General features: G+C 41.6%; 1 protein-coding gene across 6 annotated transcripts in view; it reads right to left on the bottom strand.

Moving 5' to 3' along the window:
• Positions 1–3,294: 3,294 nt before the first annotated feature.
• Positions 3,295–20,521, bottom strand: part of ATF7IP (activating transcription factor 7 interacting protein) — a 116,162-nt gene continuing 98,935 nt past the window's right edge. For 3 of the 6 annotated variants that reach the window (XM_075153208.1, XM_075153219.1, XM_075153228.1), the window contains 4 exons: positions 15,023–15,187; positions 14,003–14,188; positions 10,225–10,337; positions 3,295–8,808 (listed from right to left, as the gene is read on the bottom strand). In XM_075153208.1, the coding sequence (XP_075009309.1) occupies positions 8,392–8,808; positions 10,225–10,337; positions 14,003–14,188; positions 15,023–15,187 (881 nt within the window). In that variant the 3' untranslated portion in view covers positions 3,295–8,391. Of the gene's footprint in view, positions 8,809–9,850; positions 9,960–10,048; positions 10,159–10,224; positions 10,338–13,695; positions 13,850–14,002; positions 14,189–15,022; positions 15,191–20,521 lie in introns of all 6 variants that reach the window. The other 3 variants (XR_012674098.1, XR_012674099.1, XM_075153199.1) reach the window with 3 other exon arrangements.

The following is a 20,521-nucleotide window of genomic DNA, read 5'->3' as shown; positions in this document are numbered from 1 at the left end:
TGTGCAGGGGTCGGAGGAGTGGGTGGGATACAGGGGCAGGAGAGCACTGTGTAAAATGACTGTAACTGCTGAATTACTCACCACAGAGCTGTTTTTTGCCCTGCGATACAGCATTTCATTGGGTAAATCAGCAAAATTACTTAGCTGTGGTAGCTAGACACAGGGAGCCACACCGTAAGTATATTCATTGGTGTATGTGCCAGTTGCAGCTGTGCCTTTGCTAGAGGGGGATGTTCATTTGGTGTCATTCATGAGCCAAAAGAGAGGGCAGTGCTGCACAGGTGCCTTCTGCCAGAGGCGGTGGGGAGGAGGCACCCTTGGCCACAGAGTATTTAAATGTGGCACCCCCGTCTTTTACTCCTGCCCCTGAGGTTCTCTATCAGTGAAGGTGTCTTGCTCGCCTGCAGCTGGGACCCCAGGGACATCGGCCCCTGTGTCAGCCCTTGCCCCTGTGTGGCTCATCCTTGCCCCAAGCTCTGTGGGCGTAGACCACCCCCATGTAATGTTTTGCAATCCCAGCCACCCCTCCCTGCCTTGTTCCAGCTGTGCTGAATGGGGGTACGGGGGGTTTGTGATGTCCCCCGAGCATGAACAGCAGTGCTCAGCCAAACAGTTTGTCAGCTTTGAGCTCTCGCTGGGACGCTCTGATTGCAGCTCCAGCCTTACAGGGCAGCAATCTTGATGCTTTTTGGATAAGCACCAAATATGAACTAAGCACTGTTCTGTGTAGCCCTCAGGTGTTTGCAGCTGATCACTGCCTTGAGAGACATGTTTTAAACTCCTGTATTGGAGACTGGCAGCTACAGAGCCACTGCCACGGATTGCACTGAATTGAACAGGCTGGAACAGGCATTAAGGAGCACACTTAAGGAATGGAGCCGGGTGATGAAGGGCAGCGCGGGGATCTGAGCTGACAGCAAGCAGAGAACCAAAAATCAGCTGCTTGTTTGAGACTGGAAGCACAGAGAGGCTGCAGGATGGCTGATTGCTACTTGACTGTTACTCCTAGGCAACACAGCAACATTGGATGAAAAGGCAGTAAATACAACCGGCAATCTTCCATTAGTATTTTTATGTAAGAGTATTGTTTAAAAGTTGGTCCCCAGGGATCAGGAAATTGCTGATGGATTACTGTGTCGGCCAGTGTTCTTGACAGGGGCACACCTGCAGGGAGTGGAGGCGTGCAGCGGCAGGAGTGACAAGCCCATTTGTAAATATGCACGGAAAGGGGAGCTCTGCCTTTCTCCCACCTCGAGCCTCCTACCCTGAGGCAGCAGCTGCTTTGTGCTCAAGCCCAGAGTTGTGGGAAAACAGCGCTCTACTTTTAAGAGCCCTTTTCCATGAGTAAATGTTTACATCAGTGGGACCTTACGAGCCTTAGGACTCTGATCCGTGTGACTGTGGCTATTTTTTTTTTTTTTGGCCTTCGATGGTTGTGCTGTTAAAGGTCACTGCACTCCTCTTACTGTGCCGTCCTGCGCACTTCTTTTGTCAGCAGGCCAGCTCGGGTTGATCTGCCAGCCACAACCACAGCAGCTGGGTCCAGCTCCTCTCCCCAGCGCAGCAACATCGGGGGACTGGAGGAGAAGGCTGTGAGTGGGGCTGCAAGCACCTACAGGCAGGGGCAAGAGGGAACTGACAGCTTAAATTCTCAGGTAGCTGCATAAAGTTAAAAGGCCTCTTTCATCATCTTATTCCCCTCTGCAGCTCTCAGTGAGGAAAAAAAATGGGAAGGTAAAGGTGTGCTCTGAGCAAAGGGCTTCTGGCAGAAGCTGCCTCCCCGCTTGCAGCTTTTTCCAGGCTTCTGCCTTTTAAACTTAAGGTTTTCAGGCTTGGCGGGGGCGGCGGGGAAGAGGGGGGGGATTGAGAGGTGGCTGTGATAACCCCCTCCCTTGCAATAATAAAAAGAAACCTGCTGTTTATTCCTTAAAGAATGCCTACAGAGGAAATGAATTCTCCCAGCAAGACCACCAGAATTGCCACATCTAATGCAAGTTTTTGCTTCCTTTACCACCCCCTTTTCTGAATTCCAGTAACAAACTCACCACTGCCCACCCCTCCCAGTTCAGCACATAGGCACTACTGGTATGACTCTGCAGCAAAACAAAGTGAGGGCTCTGGATGTTCACTTATTCACTGCCCTTCACACCAGCACAAACTGCAATTACAACAGTGCTTCATCAGAGTGGTCAACTATCGTTTATGATAAAACCAATGGTCCAAACTATGATGTGCAGTATGTACACTCCTAGTCAAACTCTGGACTTTCAAGTGTGATTGTGTTTGGGCATCACTTCACAGGAGTCCATCATCCTTCAGTCAGAGACTTGAAGCAAGTTACAGTAAGTGCGTGCCAGAAAACCAATTATTACCATCACAATTTTAAGCCCTTGAAGCATGGGGTCAGCACTAACTCAGGGTAAGCATGTCAGCAACTCCAAGTTTTAAGTAAGTACTCAGTTTGAGTTCTCTGCAATTTGGCAGCAGAGTTGGGCCCAAGAGGCAGCTTTTACCACGCTGCTTTCTAGTAAGGCAGTTCATTGGTTCTCGGCTAAGTTGCACAACACATTTCACCGTGCTACACCTGGCTTCTGCCCTTGAAAAACAACAGGGTGGGGGGCAGAGACTTTCTTGATCCCTGCACTAAACCACCCTTTTTATTACCCCTGATTTCATTACATTACCCTTGACTGCTGCAATTAGTTCTGTGCACAACAGCTTCCCCCCAGCTTGAGAAGCCTGGCCAGTGGGGCACTGCTGAGACCGCTGCCGCAGGCTCAAGGCTCTCAGGCTTAAGGGTGCTGTGAAAAACCAAAGGCAGCGCCTGCACTTTGAAGCCTCTTGCTAAAAGAACGACCATTTTTTCAGAGGCCAAACCCAGCCCCTTGGGAGGGAGGGGAGAGCAGCACCAGCAATCTGGTTTCCATCCTGTCCCCCTCAGGGGCAGCTTTGGGGGTGCAAGTCTATGGCTCCTGCCTGTCCAGGATACATAGCCCCTCTTCGCTTTGCAAACGCACCTGAAAGGTGACTTTCCAGAAGCTGTAAAATTGCTTCACTTTTTGCTTCTGTGAGCAGGCTGGGAGGGCAGGACCGTGCAGCTGACTTTACGGGAAGGACCTAGAGCCAACCCATTGCTCCTCAGCGTTACTTGAGCAGGGGGGCAACAAGCCTGCAACCTGCAATGCCCGCAGTGCTCCAGGTGGCAGCACTTCCGAAGAGGAAGAACACCCCGGGCTTTTTCTGAAAGAGCTGTCTCCTGAGAAGTCTGGAACTAAGCACAGATGACTCAAAATGTTAAAAACCCAGTAGTTTATTTCAAAGTATAAATTTCAGGCTTGTCAGACAGAACCCCACTACAGTTAACAGACACACACACACACTAATCTACAGTACATACAAAAATGGGGAGAGCTTGCAACTGCCCAGGTTAAATTGGACGTTAAATCAGTCCTACATTTTTTTGTATTTACAAGTCCACCCACAAAACAAAACAAGAAATCAGATTCTGAGTTTCCTAACAAGGATTTTGCACGTTTGACTCCTAATAGCCAATAAATTACTAAAGCTGAACAGGACTCCCCAAACAGCTACTACCCAGTTGTCTTATTTACAGCTATACCCCATTAAATTAAGACAGCACTTCAAACATATATATATGTGTGTATGTATGTATATATATAAAAAAAAGAAAAAAAGAATGCTCAGCCTGCGTAATGACAATGAGAAATAAAGATGCAGTTTAACAGGTACTTACTTAGAAGGGATGAAAAGGAAAGTTCATTCATTTGCTTTCTCTTAGCTATCCTTATTTTTTTTCTTTCTCCCCTCAGAAGGTGTTTGGAAGGGAGTACAGATTTTGGTGGCAGGGCTGGCTCAGTGTCATTTGAACTCCTCTCCCTCCAGTGTTTTCATACAATGCCCACCCCTATCTAAACCAACAAATTAAAAAAATATATATTTAATATATCAAGCTTCTATTTAAAAAATCTGGATAGATATTTTTGACTAAATGAAAATACTAAAGAGTTTATAAGAAGGCAGAATCACAGCTTGATTTTGTACAGTGTATGCAATACTCTAATACTGGGGAATGGCTGTTCGGGGAGCAGGAACAGATTTGACCTGTCCCTACACATAATACAGATTCTAATTTATTGGACATTTAAGACAAACAGCATAAAGGAAGGGCTGAAGTGACTATTTTTGTTACAGTACAAAACAGTGCTCGGATCCTACTATTGGGCCCAATTGCGCTCCCACTGAAGGCACGAGGGGCTTTGCCACTGTTTTCAAAGGAAGCCGGGTAAGACCCCTTATTTTTACAGGGAAGACACCACGGGCATTTCCAGCCTTGTGCTAAAACCCTGGGATGGGCGAGTGTCTCAGTGCTTGTGCTCAGGGATCTACCCTGGCCAACGGCAGCACAAGTACTTCGAAGGAGCAAAGGCCAAGGCCAGCTGCTGCTCCTGGGGAGGCTGGTCAGAGCATGGAAATAAACACGGGCTGAGGGGAACCTGCCTCTGCACCCTCACGTTTTCCAAAGCTGCCACTGCAGATACAGTACAGACGCTATACCTACAGTCTGCCCCCTTCCTAGCATTTAGTTATTTGAATTCAGTAAAGCTTTTTTAGACATACACTAAAATAAAGGAGGCCAGTGAAGCTGTGACTAGGAGGAACGCAGCGGAAAGGAATGGCATTTTGCCATCAGCAGGGCTCCTCTCCAACTAGAAACTGAACTAACTCAAATTACTTTCAGCCTGGACACCCAGATGCCCTTGTATCACACAGAGAAAACAAACCACACCTAAAACAAACCTGAAAGTAAATGAGGATGGAAAACACCGCCGTAGAATCAGTGCTGTGTTTGCTAAAACATGGGAACTGGATCCAAGGAGGTACTGCTGAAATGTCATGTACCCAGTGGCAACAGCAAAACACTAAGTCAGGAACAGCTTTGTGCCAGGGTACTTAAAGTAAGATGGAAAAACTCGCATGAAGTGCAGAGAAGAAACTAAAACCAACCATCTTAAAAGCCAACCATCTTAAAAACCAACCAAACTTAAAAGCCATAGAGATATTTTTAGCATATTTAAAAGTGGATTATTGGAAGCCTCCAGCAACTAACACTTTTATGAAGGGCCCAGTCTAGAAGCATGGTGCTAACAGATCTGTACTAAATGTTCCCAGATATTTTGGTAATACTTTCAAATAAAGTCTATTAAATGAAACCAATTATTTCTGAATGTTTGTTGCTAGCAGAAATTTAGTTTCTCAATAGTTTTATCGTTTCTGGGAGATAAAGGATAATAAAATCAACCAGCCACCCCACAACACAGGGAAAAGTGCCATGAGTTAAGGAATTAAGCAATACTCCTGTTCGTTAGCATAAGGGGTGAATACTCACTGCAGAGATCTGCTCCACCATGAAAATGATTTCACAGAAATGGCATAGTTCTCTCTCTGTGTCTCAGTGGTGTAAGAACCAGCTACCTGTAAGGTCTCCACACAAAGCCAGGCATTTGAAAGCCAAGCCATGCTTTATCGCATACTGGCCACTATTACTTGCTTAAGATTCTGAAACTGGACCTTTAGCAGCTCTGCTGGGATGAAACAAAAGAGAAGTCGGCTTTCAGCTGCGATGGCTTCAGTCAACAAACGGCAGCTTATTTAATCTATTCACAAAAAATCAACTGCACTCTGCCATACATAGCTGAAATGGATCTATTAAGCCAGAAGCCAGGTTTTACAATCAGTTCAGTTGAGAACTACATCTTTCTTTAGTAAATGAAGATGAGTCTTCTTTCTCTAAAGATACAGCCCACAAAGCCTCCAAACACAATACCAGACCATCCCTAATACCTCCATTGGAGGAAATAAAAAAAAAAAAAAAAATTTCTAACATAGGACTCTCACCCCCTGCCTACCCCAAGCAAGACAAAGCTAAGAACAATCGTGACCTAAACGCAAGCACAAACTATAGCAAAGCTCATGTATAGTTTGGGCTGGAATCACAATTAAATAAGCAGCATAAGTTCTAGGTTGCACTCTAATATTTATTTTAACTTTCCAACTATAAAACCTCATTGTACTGATATGGCCAACGGCCCTTTGGTACCACCTCAAAGACACATTTGAAAAAATTGCCCAAGGAGGACTTGACAGCCATCAACTGGAATGAACTGCTCTAACCTCTAGTACAGAACTGCCTTTGTAAGGACCCAACTTTCCATAAGTAGACTAACTGCATTTTAAGTAATTATTCCTTGAAATAGGCAGACAAAACATTTAATTAAACATAGAAAAATTCAAGGCATTATTGATTATTGGCACCAGTAATACAGGGACAACTGTTATTCAAAGGAAAGGTTACACATCGTTCATACATGAGATTCAGTGGGAACCTTCTCTCATGATACTTGGATTTAGACAGAATTTTTGCTCGCCCAAATCAATAAAACTGCTGTACTTTAAATGCAAGTTTCCATACAGAAAATACTTGTTACTCACCTGACAGAAGTGACAATCCCAGCTACATGAAGGAGTGTATGTATAGACAAATAGTATAAACAAAAGTCTACAATGCAGTTTCTGTCACTGATAAAAGTTCTCGAAGGGAACAAAACTAAAGAACCCATAATCTCATAGCGTATTTCACCAGCCATGTTTTGGGATTTAATGTTTCCTGCCCTTTTCAACCTTGCTTTACATTTTAAAATGTTGGTTTTAAGAAAGAGAGCACTGAAATTAAAAAATGTTATCTTGGCGAAATGTTACATGGTGAAATGGATTTAAAAAAAAAAAACAACAAAACCAAAACTCTCTCCCTTCTAAATCCACTGTTTGGTTCTGCCGGGCAGGAATGAGACTGCTGTCCTTGTTCTGAAAAGTGCCAAAATAAAAACCTTACATGTACTTTCTTGTCCAGGTTTGTTACAATTTGGTTCTGCAAAAAGCAAGTTTAACATGCCGACGACAGTGGGGCAGATGCACCAATTTCTTTCCTCAGCTCAGAAGCATCATGAAAGCGTCTATTAACATTTGCAATTGCTCCCAAGTTTTAGGCCAGTGCCTAAAATTGTTTCTAAACTGCTTTGGTGGCCTTAGCCTTCTGCAGAGGCGGGCTGGTGACTGAGATAAAGAGGAGGACTGGAAGGCCAACTTCCTATCTTTTTATACTACCTGAACATCCAAACTGAGTGCAAACAGCTAGAAGCTTTCATGGTGCCACACCACAGAGGTTTCTTCTTTGGCTGAACTGCAGCATACAGCTTTCCCAAAAGAACAGGGAAAGGCTCTGGTGGAAAATACTGTCTGTACACTCTAATATTCTTCACAGGACAAAAACAACTACTCAAAAATTACAGTGAGGAGAGGGTTGAATGATACTGCAGATAAAAACGAATCCAGCATCAGCAGATGTTACACTTCCTGGTCTTTACAGAAATAGTAATTACTGCAGGCCAGGAAAATGAGCAGCAGTAATGAAAGGCTAGAAGGGTAAAGGGAAAAATAACTCCAAGCAAATAAAAGAACACCACAAGGTATCTGGCTACATTTATTTCTGAAATTATTCTTTAAGGCACAAAATAAATCTAAAAAATAGGGCTGGATGTATGGGGGAGGGGCAGAGAAATTATCTGAGCTAGAGAGGTGTGAATGCAGTCTCTACAATCCAGTTTCAGATCTGACCTGGGAACATTCCCACTGTGAGTGGGGGAGGATGGTGAAAATAGAGGAGCGTTCTTATTTAGGCAAGGTAGGAGGTAGTGGGGTGATTTTTTTTTTTTCTACCACCTCCAAATTTACACACGTTGGTTCCCTGGCCAGACTCAAGTTCCCTTCCCTCCCCTCTGAGAAGCTCATTACAGTTTGTAAAATAAGACCAGACCACTCAATCTTCCAGTACAAAAGTGAGACCTTGAATCACCCTTCGTATCACAGCCTGCTCACAGAGCTGTGGGGGGCAAGAGGCAACCCTGTTCTTGCCCTCATGTTAGTGCCTTGGTAGGTATTACAGATGTGTATGTTTTGCTTCAGACAAATTGTAATTTATTATTTTGTTCCCACTCTGAAGCAGAACCCCAGGCATCCAGGCTACCCTTGGATAAAGGGTAGGTAGGTATCTAGGTGGAACAGCTGTCATGGAAGGGAAAATGAAATTTTCAAATGGCCCATGACTTGCGCTATCCAGAAAAAAACAGGCTCTCTTGCTGCAGGTGAGACTTTATTTTTCTTTTGGTTCTGAATGCATGTAGTGTATCACACAACTGTCTAAAGTAATCCTGCAGAGAGTGGATTTAAAAGTGAATTTCATGCATGGATCAACGCCCCCAAAACCAGGGTAATTCTTGGTGGTAGGACAGGTTTAAAGGCTCCAAGATCTCTAGTTTAACTGCTCTGGGAAGAGATCACATCTGTGGACTGGGGGTCACAGAAAGGTCCAAAACGTCCATAGATGTCCTTAGCCCGGACCGCAAAGTAGTATTTGCTGCCAGACACAAACTGTGTAAGAGTGCATGCCATAGGTAGCGGGAGGGCCTTCACTTCCCCGATCTTCTTCCACTGGGAGGGCATAGTGGCACTCGGGTCCTCGTGGTAGGCGTAGAGATGGTAACTGTCCACAGTGGCACAGCTCCGGTCCACCTCCATGACACTCCATGACAGCACAATACCATTCTGGCTCTGTACCCGTGCCAGCTTCAGCTGTGGCTTTTGAGGCAGAGAAGTGTTGGCAGCTTCCGGGGGCAGACGTGGTGGCTGTGGTGCCTCAGGGAGTGGGGCAGGATGTACAGGGCGTGGTGGCTCCTAAGCAACATAAGAGCAATAAAGGAAAGGTCAGAGCCTACAGCAGTGGAAGGCGGCTTTAATTCATCACTCCCCAAGCAAATGGAAGCAAATGAGCCTGCAATCACCCAACCATCACAACTCTAAGTCCTGTGTGCAGAGAGCACGCAGGCAAGAGAGCGGCAGCAAAGGTTGAGAAGGGGTGGAACAAGGATGCCGTAAGTTCTTATTATTTGCATATAAATCCCTAGCTGTACAGATGACCATTGTTCACACTGTGCCCTTTACCCAGACTGAGCAGGCAGGTTCACACTGACTTTGAGCTAATCTACACTTGAGCTGCTGTTCCCACATTACCCAAAACACCCCAGGCAGTGGGATTAAGCTGACAACTCCGCTTAACAGGCTGAGTTCTGTTCTCAACAGGCAGGTTTTCAGTCACAAAAGGAAGAATGAGTAACGGTGCCACATAAATTTTATCACCTTAAATTGATCACAAAAGCTCAGCCTCAGTTTCCAGAAAATTTTGAAATAAGTGCGCACATGTGGCTTTCCACTGATTTTTTTATACCACAGAAACAGTCTCTCATTTATGGTCTCTCATTTATGTTAGTTAAGATGAATTTAGGAATGTGGTTACAATGAGTACAAAATTTTGTTCCTCTTCAAGCCAGGGGCCTTTCAGGTTGGAATCTGGGGTAGTTTTTGTCATCGTAAGTGTTCTGTGTGATAGTGGCTTGATTTATTCTCATTATTTATCACTAGAGAATGCATGAAGTTGAACGGTGTCTAGATTGAAAGAATGGTGAGCCACCTTGTTGGCAATATATTTACCGTTTCAGGACATCACAAGTGATGTGACTGCCCAACAGTGAGTATGCAGGCAATGTATTTGGTTCAGTCTCAACAACAAAATCGTATGAGTCAGAGTAAATTCTCAAATACTTACAAAAAGGGGTTTGAGGTGATGCAGAAGTAATCACCCCCAACAGTGATAAAAAAAACCCTCTGAAATTTGGGAGTTGGCAACCTTGAGAATCTTGTCTATACCTTGTCCTCCTACCTCAGTTTTGCAAACAGCTGTACTGAGAAACAGGTCATCCAATTCGTAGCCAAACCACGACTAAACTTTTTAGTGGCAGTTCTTCTGTACCCTTGACTCCACAAGTCACCTGCAGACAATTCATGCACCATTTTTCAATATGTGCTACTAGTGATCTGGAGAACTCTGGGGTAAGCTAACAGATCGCATAGCTTTTACCATTCTTGGCAGAAGTTGCTGTAGGTGATAGGGTGGTGCTATGCACGTGAACTGCCTGCAAAGTGTCTACAAGGCATTTCACTATTCTGCAGTTCACACTAAGAAGCAATCTGAAAGACATTAATGCAGACACAAGCCTGTAAATTGCATTAAGTAATTTCAAAAGGACTACTCACAGCATGCACTTGTGGTGGTCGATGATGCACTGTAAGCTGAGGTGCTCCAGATCCAAGAGCTAGTCCGTTGTTCACAACGTATGCAGTTGTTTGAGGCATTCGTACTGCCATACCTATAAGAAGCACAGTGAATGCTTTGAGTATTCAGTACTTAAAATCAGCTAAACAGAACACTGGAAGACCAACTCCTTGGTTCAGTTGGATGACACCAGATTTCAAACTGACACACTCTCCTCAAACTGCCAGCAGACTGATGAAGTACAGCACAGCAACAAAACAACCTCCCATCCCCTGAAGCTGTAAAAGTGAAAGAGAGCAAGTGCTTATATCTGCAGAGGGGACAGAATGATGTTTTAGTAATTTGTAGCATGAAAGAAATGGATGGGGAGGGGAAGTGTGGGAGAAACAGAGAGCTTAAGTATGAAAAGAAAAATTACATCACTTTGGGATTCAGAAAGAAAAAGATAAATGCTGCTGCAGCGGAATGGTATCCACTCAGTATTCAAATGCCAGAAGGTTGGGCTGTGGATGGCACCAAAACCAAAAAAGATAAGCCACTGTCCAAGAAGACTGTCCTCCCTCACAGAACGGACACCACGATGGATGTTACAGGCATTATCATTTCATTCACTCCCACAACAAACTGATCTGACTGGCAGGAAAAAACTAGGTAATTTTATAGCCTTGTAGAGAATATCCAGAACTCTTGCAAACTACCAAGTTTTCATTCATTTTGTACTACATCTCACTCTTTTAAGTAACATTTTGTCCGTTTATTGTTGGAACATGTATGTTGTGTGAGCTCAAAGCTTTTACCCATTGTTATGGGTTGCCTACGGTGTCTCTTGTCTAGAAATACAAGATTTGGGGCAATCTCCACCACCCCCTAACTCCACCCTTGTGTGAGATCGAAGCATTTTAATACTCCAGAAGAGAAGCTCAAAGAGCGACACATCAGGAAACCACAGCTATTGTATGGTAATTTCTTCTCTATGTAACAGTCATCAAGCTATTATCATAGGTGATGAGTGTCAGAAGTCTATGTAATCTGTGAGTCTGAGGCAGGGAGCTCAGAGTGCTCAGTTCAGCTCAAAGTGCTGAAGTCTAGGTAGCTGCTTCACATCTTTCTCCTTTTGGCACGTCTATCTAAGAAGCTAACGAAGCTGTGCAAACTCCTGTAGGATAAACCTGAACTGGCTGTTTCCAATCCATGAGAATCCAATCAGATATGCTGTTCTAGCATGACTGTGATTCTATCTCAGGAAATTACAATAATATGAAGAAAGATTGACAGAAATGCGTTCATAAGATAAAAGGTACAAATTTAACATTATTTCTAGGCAGCCATACTACTTAGTTGAGGTAGAAGTACAAAACCACAATTTGCAAAACACTTTGGATGAGTTCTCACAGTTAATCTTTCAAAGACAAAGTGCAGAGATCTTACTTCTGAAGCATTTGCTACTGACGCTAAAAACTGTTTCAATGATAATATAAACCAATACACATCAGTAGCAGCATTTCTGAAAGCTGTATGACAAAGATGGTGAAAAATGTAGAATGGACTAAAAGATGACAACTCATGACAGCTAAAAGCAATCAAGAAGCATGATTGCTTTTTTGTTAACAATACGTGAAACCTCTCTACCCGGTATGCAAATATGAAGCCTTGAAATAATCTGTATTCTAACGAAACTGGTCTTTTATCTACTCAGGCTAACCATCTGGCTTCCTTGTCCTGAGGTACAGGGAGCGCACAATGCTGTGGAGGAACCGTCATTTTTCTTACATCTTATGTAGCTTGTCAGACAATAGTACTGTATAATACGCAGACATACTTTTCAAGCCAGAGTAACAGAACTGCCTCTAACAGAATCACAGAAAAGTCCAGGTTTGAAGGGACCTCTGAAGATGATCTGGCCCATCCTTCTGTTGAAAGAATGCTCTTAAGATTCACGGTCTGGTCAAGCTGAATCTTAATTATTTTTGTGGAAACCTGCCTTGATTTCTGAGAATTTGTAAACAGACAACTGAAGGATAAGCATTCATTGTATCACTGGACCGTCAGGTCAGAAGCACATTACACAGAGATCTGTTGTTGGATGACCTTGTCCGAAAAACATATGAATTCCCTACCTCATTGAGTTCTCCTAGAAAAGGCCTTAAAATAGCATATTACCTATTATATGTTCTTCAACAACACATTAATTGTCTTGCATGTCTAACGTCAAAAGGTATTCTGTAGATATTAGTACTAGTGATATGTATTTTGTCATAATAACTGCTCTACGAAGATTCTGACAAAAACATGTATTTTATATTTTGGTACAAAAAAAGAAAATACTATTGAAAATAATTAACATAAGTGAATGCACGGTTAACTACTCAAAACTCTTTCCAAAACAACAGGTAGATCACACACGTCTAACTTGTAGCTAAGGATAATGATGAAGAAAACTAAGTGTGGGCTGAGGTTACCTTGCCTTTTATGGCCTTTTGCCAACAGGAACACAAGATGCAGACACGCCCCTCAAAAAATACTGCTGGTCAGAAGAACCTGAACTCAAATGCACATGGCACAAGAGTATAAGAAGTTTAAGAAATACGAACAAGTACTCTGAAAAGGAGAGCAATTTCCTCACACCCTGACATTTCATAGAGATCGCTCAAGAACTGTCTGATCAACTTCTGTTTAGCTAGCACAGATGTTTTTTCACAGACTATGGCAATGCAGCTGAATCCAGTCGTAAGAGATACTTAGAATTAAATTGCTACAAACAAACGTGGATATTCTCCTTTCCAAAAACTATCATTTCAGAACAATGAATCAATTATTTCTGCACAAACCTACATAGGTACAGTCTTACATGGCTTAAGCATGCGATGTTCTGAGTCTGGCTTATACAGATGGTGTCTAAAAAAATCACTACCTGGATGTCACAAAAGTAGGCTCATACTCAGTGCACTAGAACAGGGAAATTTATGTTTAACATAACGGTGTTAAAATAACCATAGTGTAAAAATTGTGGGGAGCTAAAACAAGGCAGTAAAGATCCACCACTTCATAACAAAATATAAACTATCATTTAACTTTTAAGATCTTTATTTCTGGCATCTACTACTCATTTCAGAAAATGAGTTTAGCGCTATGGGAAGATACCAGTTACATGTTTGCAAAGTCAAGATGAACTTGCTGACATCTCTAGTCAAGGAAACTCAAGCATGCATCAATTTCTGATACATTTGGTGAGAAATTTCATCTGTCCAGGCCTAGAGAAAATAAGAAAATTTGCTGGGCACAGGACATCAGAGATTGTTAAGGAATTACATCAGGATGCCTGATATAATTGTAACTTTTAGACAGGAAATCAAACATGATTTACTACGTACTTCTATGTTTTAATCTTACTCAATAATAACAAAATGGTCTCTAACTACCTTTCCACAAAACAGTGGTGTTCATCACATTACCTTCTGCTACCTTGTAAAGTATTGGACATGTCATCCAGAGATGCTTAATTGGCAGAGCTGGTGCCTGAGATGACTTAAATCCAGTTTTTCCTCGTTTGCATAGCTGCAGGGGGAATGATTTCTTCATAGCCTAAGATTTTCTCAAGTCTGTAAGCTGGGAAAAAACCCCTAACCTCTGTAATTTGAGCTAGTATTGTAACAAAACCAAACAACAAGCCCAAAACAAAAAAACAAACCCCACATCCATCAGCTAGAACATACCAAACTGTATCGTGCTAAAATGTGCGTGGAAGCAAGCATCCCCTACCTCCAGCCTGTGGGTTGACTGGCCTTAAGCCTGGGCTTGGCATGACAGCTCCTCTTACAGGATTCTGAGCTGGTGGTGCAGGAAGAGTGGTATAGACCACCTGGTGGTTAGCAGGGGCTCTTGGTATAGGAAGTTTTGCAGCAGTTTGAGTCACTGGCCGATGAGTTACATTCACTGTTGTCGGAGCTAGAAAAAGACAGACAGACCACAACCTAGAATGGAATTCCGCGACATTAAGCTGATACGCCTATTCCAGAGTACACACCTCCTTTGGAAAACTGACTTATGTGAGCCATGCAAAATAAAAACTGTCTCTGTGAAATTCTATCTGCTTTTGATAATGCAAGAAAAGAGAAAACAGCCTAAACAAACAGTAATTTTCACCTGAAATAATAATGCCAATATATATACAAATTCCAAACAGAAAAGATAAATGTAATACCCCCCCCCAAATAAAAAAAGAAGGTGGTCCTGAATGTAAGCACAGCTGTGGAGAATATAAAACCCACCACCAAAGAGTCTATAGAACAGATCAGTTATAAGACAATTCCAATGCCAACAAAATGCCTTCAAAAACCATCTACAGAAGAAGAGAGTAAAATAAAGAAAAAAAAGAGGAACTATGTTTCTTTATGTTAGAAAGAAAAGGGAAGGGGGGGGGGGGAAATCACACTGCAGACAAAATAACATTTAACTAGGGATGGAACGTCAATGTCACCCTTGCCATTCACTCTGCCAAAAGGATTAATTACCAAGTGCAATCCTTAGCAGGATTTCTTCCTCTCCATGGAATTAATTTGATCCTGAATTCTTTCCAAACCAACAGGACTATCTTTTCCTTTCACTTAATCAGTTTTTAAAAAAAAGTTATGGGAAACAAACTAGAAGGGAAGATTAAAAAGTGACACAAACACTGCGAACGTTCATCTGAGAAGATTAGCACAATGTAGAATGCGCAAGAGTCTAGTTTAAGAAAAAAAGCAGTCACTGCATTCACATGAGGATATAAAATGAAGTTACCTGTGGGTAATACATGTATGGTGGTCTGGGAAGGTCCACTTGTTGGCACACCTGTCTGCTGCACAGGGTTTGGCTGCAAAGGCTGCAAAGGCTGCAAGGGTCGAGCCAAGGGCTGGGTGGATATGCTCAATCCTGTAACAGGTGTCTGGTTCTGCTTCTTGGCGTCTGCTTTAAAACAAAATAAAGTTATAGACAATAGCAAACAGAAATTAAAACATCACAGAGTTTTTAAATCTTTCTTTCCCCCCTGTCATTCACAGATTAGCAAAGAGTATTTCCTAGCATGACATTTCTTGGATCTTCTCATTCTGCAGACAAAACTGTAGAAAATTCATTCAATTCCCCTCACTTTCATCATCTCAATCTTTTCCCCCTCCCAAACTCCGGTAATGTTTCATTCTATCACCATGAAGTCTGCGTATTTCAGCATAATTTGGAAACCTGAATTTAATGGAACACTGTGCCGAAGTCTTTAAAAGTTTCTATTAAAAAAAGAATAACCTAAAACCTTAAAAAGGCCTAAACGCTGCTGTATTCAATTTGTTTCAGAAAACTGATAGAGCTCCCTAAATAAATCTTGTCTACCTTTGTTGCTTACATCCTTTTGTTATTTGCTGACTCCTTCTTTTCAATCTGTTAGTCAGCCCTGTTTGTTGCTGTTTTGAATTTTCATGCTATTTTCTTAAAAAAGGGGAATTGCTTTATTATTTATAGAAAACTTTTAAAAGAGAATTTGTTTTCTCACATTGACACCCTCCTCAACATGACTGACTGACTTGTGAGAAGTGACATATACCATCTGCATCTGTAGTTTACTACAGCAATATTTTTTCCTGCTTTAGTTTATTTGTGACAACATAAAATATTCATCTGAGTGCAAGTCTGTGTGTAATCAAGCCTGTGCACAAGCTGCATAAAGAAGAATTGAGCAGCTTTTGCCTGGATATTTCAGCTAGATTAGAGTAGTAGTGGGCAGAGAAGGCACCACCAAAAACTAAAAAACACAAGATAAAAGAGTAGGTTTTAAGGCCACTCATTCAAAAAAGATTTGCCCTAATAAAATTGTACATGCAGCAGCCACTGATTTAGTAAAAGAGCACACAATATAAAAATAAAAAATATATTAATACATATTTTACTCTTGAGAAAACATATCAACAATATATTGAAGAACACATTTAGAAACGATCAATTAAGTATTGTCCTGGTTCCAGCTGGGACAGGGTTAACTTTCTTCCCAGTAGCTTGGGGGGTGTGCTGTGTTTTGGGTTCGGTGTGAAAGGAGCGTTGATGGCCCATTGATGCTTTGGCTGTTGCTGGGTGATGCTTGCACCGGGAGGGGGAAGCACAGCCGGGGTGGGGGACCCAGCTGGCCAATGGGGTATTCTGTACCATGTGACATCATGCTCAGTATAAAAAAGGGGGGGGGGGCTCGCCCCCCGTTCGTCACACGCGGTCGGCGGTCGGTGAGCGGTTGCGTTGTGCATTGCCTGCTTTGTGTATTCTGTTATTGTTGTTGTTCTCACTGTTATTATTACTGTTCTACTTAGTTTTATTTCAATTATTAAACTGTTTTTATCTCAGCCCGGGAGCTTTCCTACTTGTGCCCTCCCGATTCTCTCCCCCATCCCACCGGGGCGGGGGTGATCGAGAGGCTGCGTGGCGTTTATTTTTGCTGGCTGGGGTTAAACCACGACAAGTATACTAACTAGATTTCAAAGCATTAAGAACAGGGTTAATGGTAATGTAGCTCAAAATGTTGGGTTTTTTAGCAGTTGGAGACTATTTTGATGGTCCCACCGAGCCATCTTTAACACCAGCTACTAATAGCTTGAAGAAGCAGTACCCTTCACAAACTGCTGTATGATAAATTAAATACAATTCTGTCTTTCTGTAGACTGAAAAGCCGATCTACTTCACTGAAGCTATTTGATGAAAATATGATTTTCTTTTCTTTTTTCAAAGTCTACAAAAGGAGCAGTAAAGGGATGCTCATTTTGAAAACAAGAGGTGAGATGTTTCCTGCTCTTTCATCAACTAACAGGTTTTGAAATTATTCAGGCTGCTTTTATTTTGCATCAGTGTGAGAGATTTCCCAGTATTCAACAAGTTATTTGACTCTGAAGAGATTCCTACAGAGACGCATACACTTGTTTACTTTGAATATTTACAGACTGATGCACATTTCAACGGCCATTGGATAATTTAAGTGATGCGAGTGCATTCCGAGTCATGACCTAGAGAAGATGTGCTTGTGATCCAACTAGTAAAAACCCTGACACACTACTGCTGTAAAAATGTACTTCAAGTAAAAATGAGTCTGGACAAATGTGAGGGCTTTTTTGGTTTTGGTTTTAATCTCGCACAGAAGCAAGTTCGTTTGTCCCTGACAAATCAAGAGCCCTGTGGAGATCCCAGTTGCTGGAAACGAGGTCAGGATTGTACCAGCCACGGGAAATGATGGAAGATAACCAACTAGACGTCACCAAATAAATGGAAACAAATAGCAAAGCCTAATTTAGCTATGTAAGTAAAAAATCAGCAAGGAAAACAGGAAGACTGGGCACATAGTAAGCACAGGACTAAGCATTGGAACTGTTCCTGTATTTTAACCTAAATGTACACAGCATCATACTTATTAAAAATGTGGACCTGGAGGAGACAGGACAATTCGATTTATGGAAATGAGCATAAAGTGGAAATCATTACTACTGGAGGTGTAAGCAAAGCTCCAAATCTAATACACAAAATGGAAAAGAAGAGAGGCTGATTTTCATGCCAGAAAATGGGCCTACAACACTGCAGTTATAGCAGGAAAGAGTTTTAATCAGCATACTAATTCAGAAGTGGTATAATGGGATTACAGAACAGCAAACATACAAAATGCATGTTCAAGAATAAGACAAAAAACGATCCAGAAAAATGGAGATTTGTTAATTAGATAAATCAGCTTATAAAATAAATAAATGATACTGTATATATTTAATAATTTTTCCTACAAAAAGATAAATGCAAAAAAAAAGTGGAACATGGCTGTTTTCAAGAGTTAACTTGCATATCTTGGTTTACAAATCCACTTTAGACTGGGGATAAGTATTAGCTAAATCTATTAGTTGTTTTAGTATTTTTATGAAATAATTTGATGCAGTGTGCCACACAAATATTTAATAAAAAGGACAGCAAGGGGACTGTACAAGTATTGCAAGATACTTGCAGACAGAAAAGTATCTAGATGACTCTGATAAAAGGATGACAACAATTGTTCTGAACAGAAATTAACACCACAGTTTCTCAAATGTTATGCAACATTTTCATTAATAATTTTTGCACACATCAGAAGGTGTGCACTAAATTCAGTTGTCAGCGTACTGAACTGGAAGATGCTACCAGTATGGAGGTGGACCAAAATACCACAGAGGAACAAAGCTAAGACTTGAGAACTGGAAGAAAGATGATGATAGTAGAGGGTGCAACATCAGCCATTTAGGAATTGGTAAGAACTTCTACTATTAGTGTGGGAAATCACATGTGGGGCAGTGAAGATGATCAGGAAAACCTGCATATGTTGTTGATTATGGAATGTCTGTGCCTTGCTTGTCTGATAAAATAAAGAAGAGAGGAAATGCAAATCTAGGCTGTATCGGGTGAGTGTTTCCACAGCGTGATGGTAATACTTTTTTCCTTCCTACATGGAGCACTATTTGAATGCAAACTGCTGTATGTAAAAAAGGGGTTGGAAGTTGGAGACACATGTTTCTGTGTAAATAGAGGAGTGGGGTTTCAAAATGCCCAGCCAACAGCTGTTGAAGGACAGCTACTCTGTTTTGTAGGAGTATTGCGTCCAAACTCAGTGGCTCAAGCACATGATTAGAGGCCCTAGTCACTATAAAAAATTAAAACAACAAACCAAAAAACAACCAAAAATCCCCCACCCCCAAAACCATGATTAGCCCTTAAAAATAATGCACAGGGTTTTGTCTATCTACCATGACTGAAGACTGGGCTTGATGACAGTCTATACAGGTTTGCTCTTCCATAAACCAATACATAAACTCTGATTTCAGTTTTACAACCTCACAAAATAAAACCCCTAAAAATTCCATAGTTCTTAACCTAAAGTTTAAGTATATATGCATACTTCAGTATACAGTATTACAGATACTAATTTTAATTATTGAACCAAATGCAAACGTCATTGGAAAAAGGAAGGGATGGAGAGTAGATTACATGAACAAGTTTAGAAATCTACCACAATGTTAAAATATACTCTCAACCCGAATCTTTAGTCAACCAACAAGGACACACATTGTAGTTGTATACTACCAAAATAGCATAACTTTCTTTCCTAGTTGTACCAGGAGAGATTTAAAGGGAAGCACATAATAGACATCTCTCTCCAGACATTAACAACTATTTAAATACCTTTTATAAGTAACAGAATTAGGTTTACCTAGTATGTGGGTGACAGTGCTTTAAACAAAATAATGAGGATCGTGAGTGTTCTTGGGAACACTATGTAAGTGTTGCTCTTCTATTTGCATTAGTACTGAACTGATATTCCAGCATACTGCAGTAAACGCCATAATGCAGGAGGTACTTTCTATCCTGAGGTTGCGGACCAATAAAACTAGAACAAAATAAAACTTGCTCCACAGTTGCTGTAAACAAAGTTCAGTGGAAAAAATATTTGGCCAAAGGTATATACATGCTTATGATTACGCAAAAGTTGTCAGAAGTGTATTTTTCCTCTGTTTAATGTGAATGTTATTATCACAACACGTGAATTATTTCCTAAGAAACTTGCTCAAAATCCTAGAGGTGTGTTTTCACTGCATGGTGAAACTCAAGCTTTTATTAGAGTTTTAGTCCATACATTTCTACAGCTTATATGAAAAATACTGACTCCTCACAAACTCTAACATAAACTAATCTGCAAGGCTGCAGACTATCAGTGAGAGTCTGGCTTCTGCTTTGCAGTGAAGAGACACACAGGAGCTAACCCAGCCTGAAAGTACTTAGAAAAGCATTCTTATAGTTGCACATACAACCATAGTGTTGATCTTTTATGGTAATCGGGAGGTGAAGACATGCTTTATGCAATCAGGGAGGAAAAAACTCTCTGAAAAATGTTACTTTTGATAGAGAAAGTTTAGCTGAAATACATTACAATACTGTGACATGCTATTTTAAAACACACCATAAATCCATTTAGATCTGTTGGTGTCTTTTACAGAGTATTAAATAGGACTGGGTAGCTTAACCTTACCTGACAGAGGGTAATTCCTTTTTTCCACAGTGCCAGTGCAACCATCTTGTTTATCTTTTTGAGAACTAACCCTCAGAAGAGATGACGGTGGTAAAAACTTGATTCCCTATGCTATTCTGACATTCACCTAAGCAATTCACAGAATCATCACAATCCTGGCTGCAAAGGACCTCTGGTGGCCTTGTAGTCCAACCTCTTGTTGAAGCTGGACTGCCACGAACACTAAATCAAAT

The sequence above is a fragment of the Calonectris borealis genome, chromosome 1, assembly GCF_964195595.1.
Source record: "Calonectris borealis chromosome 1, bCalBor7.hap1.2, whole genome shotgun sequence".
In the NCBI taxonomy this organism is placed as follows: domain Eukaryota; kingdom Metazoa; phylum Chordata; class Aves; order Procellariiformes; family Procellariidae; genus Calonectris; species Calonectris borealis.
This window is presented reverse-complemented; position numbering and strand designations above follow the sequence as displayed.